A 939-nucleotide genomic window follows, 5' to 3' on the forward strand; every position below is an offset into this window, starting at 1 on the left:
GCAGGAATGTAATTATCCAACTACCGCCCTTCCCGCGCCCCCACCCCCACCCCGCCCCCAAAAAACAAGGGAATCCAGGAAGAATAGGGAATATGCCTCATCTGTCTCATCTAATTAGGATTTCAGCAAAAGTATTTTATACAAAACTTATATAAGATATTCCAAAAATCAACAGAAGTATGAATGATCTACAAGACCTTTCTGGGGAGGAGAGGTGGCCGTGTCTGGAAGGCCAAAGTATTTCCGTAATAATGCTTTGCCATTTCCACTCTCATTTTCTCACATGGGTGGAGTGGAGTCTTCCAGAAGCCACGGGGACATGTGGTTATCACTGCTCTGGCTAACAGAATGTGTGAGCTTGTATACAGTAGGGCCTCGGTTACGTCGGAGATCCGCTCCTTCCAGGCGAGGTAAAGCGATTTTTGCTGTGTAAGTTGGAACCACCTACATGAGCACCTGCGTCACTCACATGGAGCGCACACACAGCAGTAATTTAAAGAAAGATAACAATTCCTGACCTTGTGGTAAATACAGTAAATAATAAAAAACATAACGCACATACGTACATATGTGGAAATGACGGAACTTTTTTTAAATAAAGAAATGGGAGATGGCAAGGTACGTGGCGTCCCACGTAACCAGAGGACTGCCTGTATTCCTGCGTTTTAAAGATTTCGCACTTGTAACCCTAATGCATTGGCAAACAGCCACAGACATAAATTAACAAGAGCTCTTCGGGATACTAAGTCGCCAAGAGTAGAAAGAGGGGTCCTGAGGCCCGAAAGTTAACATGCTGCCACAGATGAAAAACCCACTCTCACCGTCAAAACCCCTGTGTCTACCAAGAAGACCCCAGAATGCCTGGTGCCTTTTGCTGGGTTTCTTCTCTGATTCCCGTGCGGCAGCCGCCCAGGAAGTGGGGAGGGAGGGAGGGAGGGG

General features: G+C 46.9%; 1 protein-coding gene across 2 annotated transcripts in view; it reads right to left on the reverse strand.

Annotated features, from left to right (window-relative positions):
* Window positions 1-482, reverse strand: part of POLR2M (polymerase (RNA) II (DNA directed) polypeptide M) — a 5907-nt gene extending 5425 nt beyond the window's left edge. The window contains exon 1 of one of the 2 annotated variants that reach the window (XM_006765230.2): window positions 284-482. In XM_006765230.2, the coding sequence (XP_006765293.1) occupies window positions 284-321 (38 nt within the window). In that variant the 5' untranslated portion in view covers window positions 322-482. The other variant, XM_015564968.1, reaches the window with a different exon arrangement.
* Between the last annotated feature and the right edge of the window lie 457 nt (window positions 483-939).

The sequence above is a fragment of the Myotis davidii genome, unplaced genomic scaffold (assembly GCF_000327345.1).
Source record: "Myotis davidii unplaced genomic scaffold, ASM32734v1 scaffold441, whole genome shotgun sequence".
Classification (NCBI taxonomy): Eukaryota; Metazoa; Chordata; class Mammalia; order Chiroptera; family Vespertilionidae; genus Myotis; species Myotis davidii.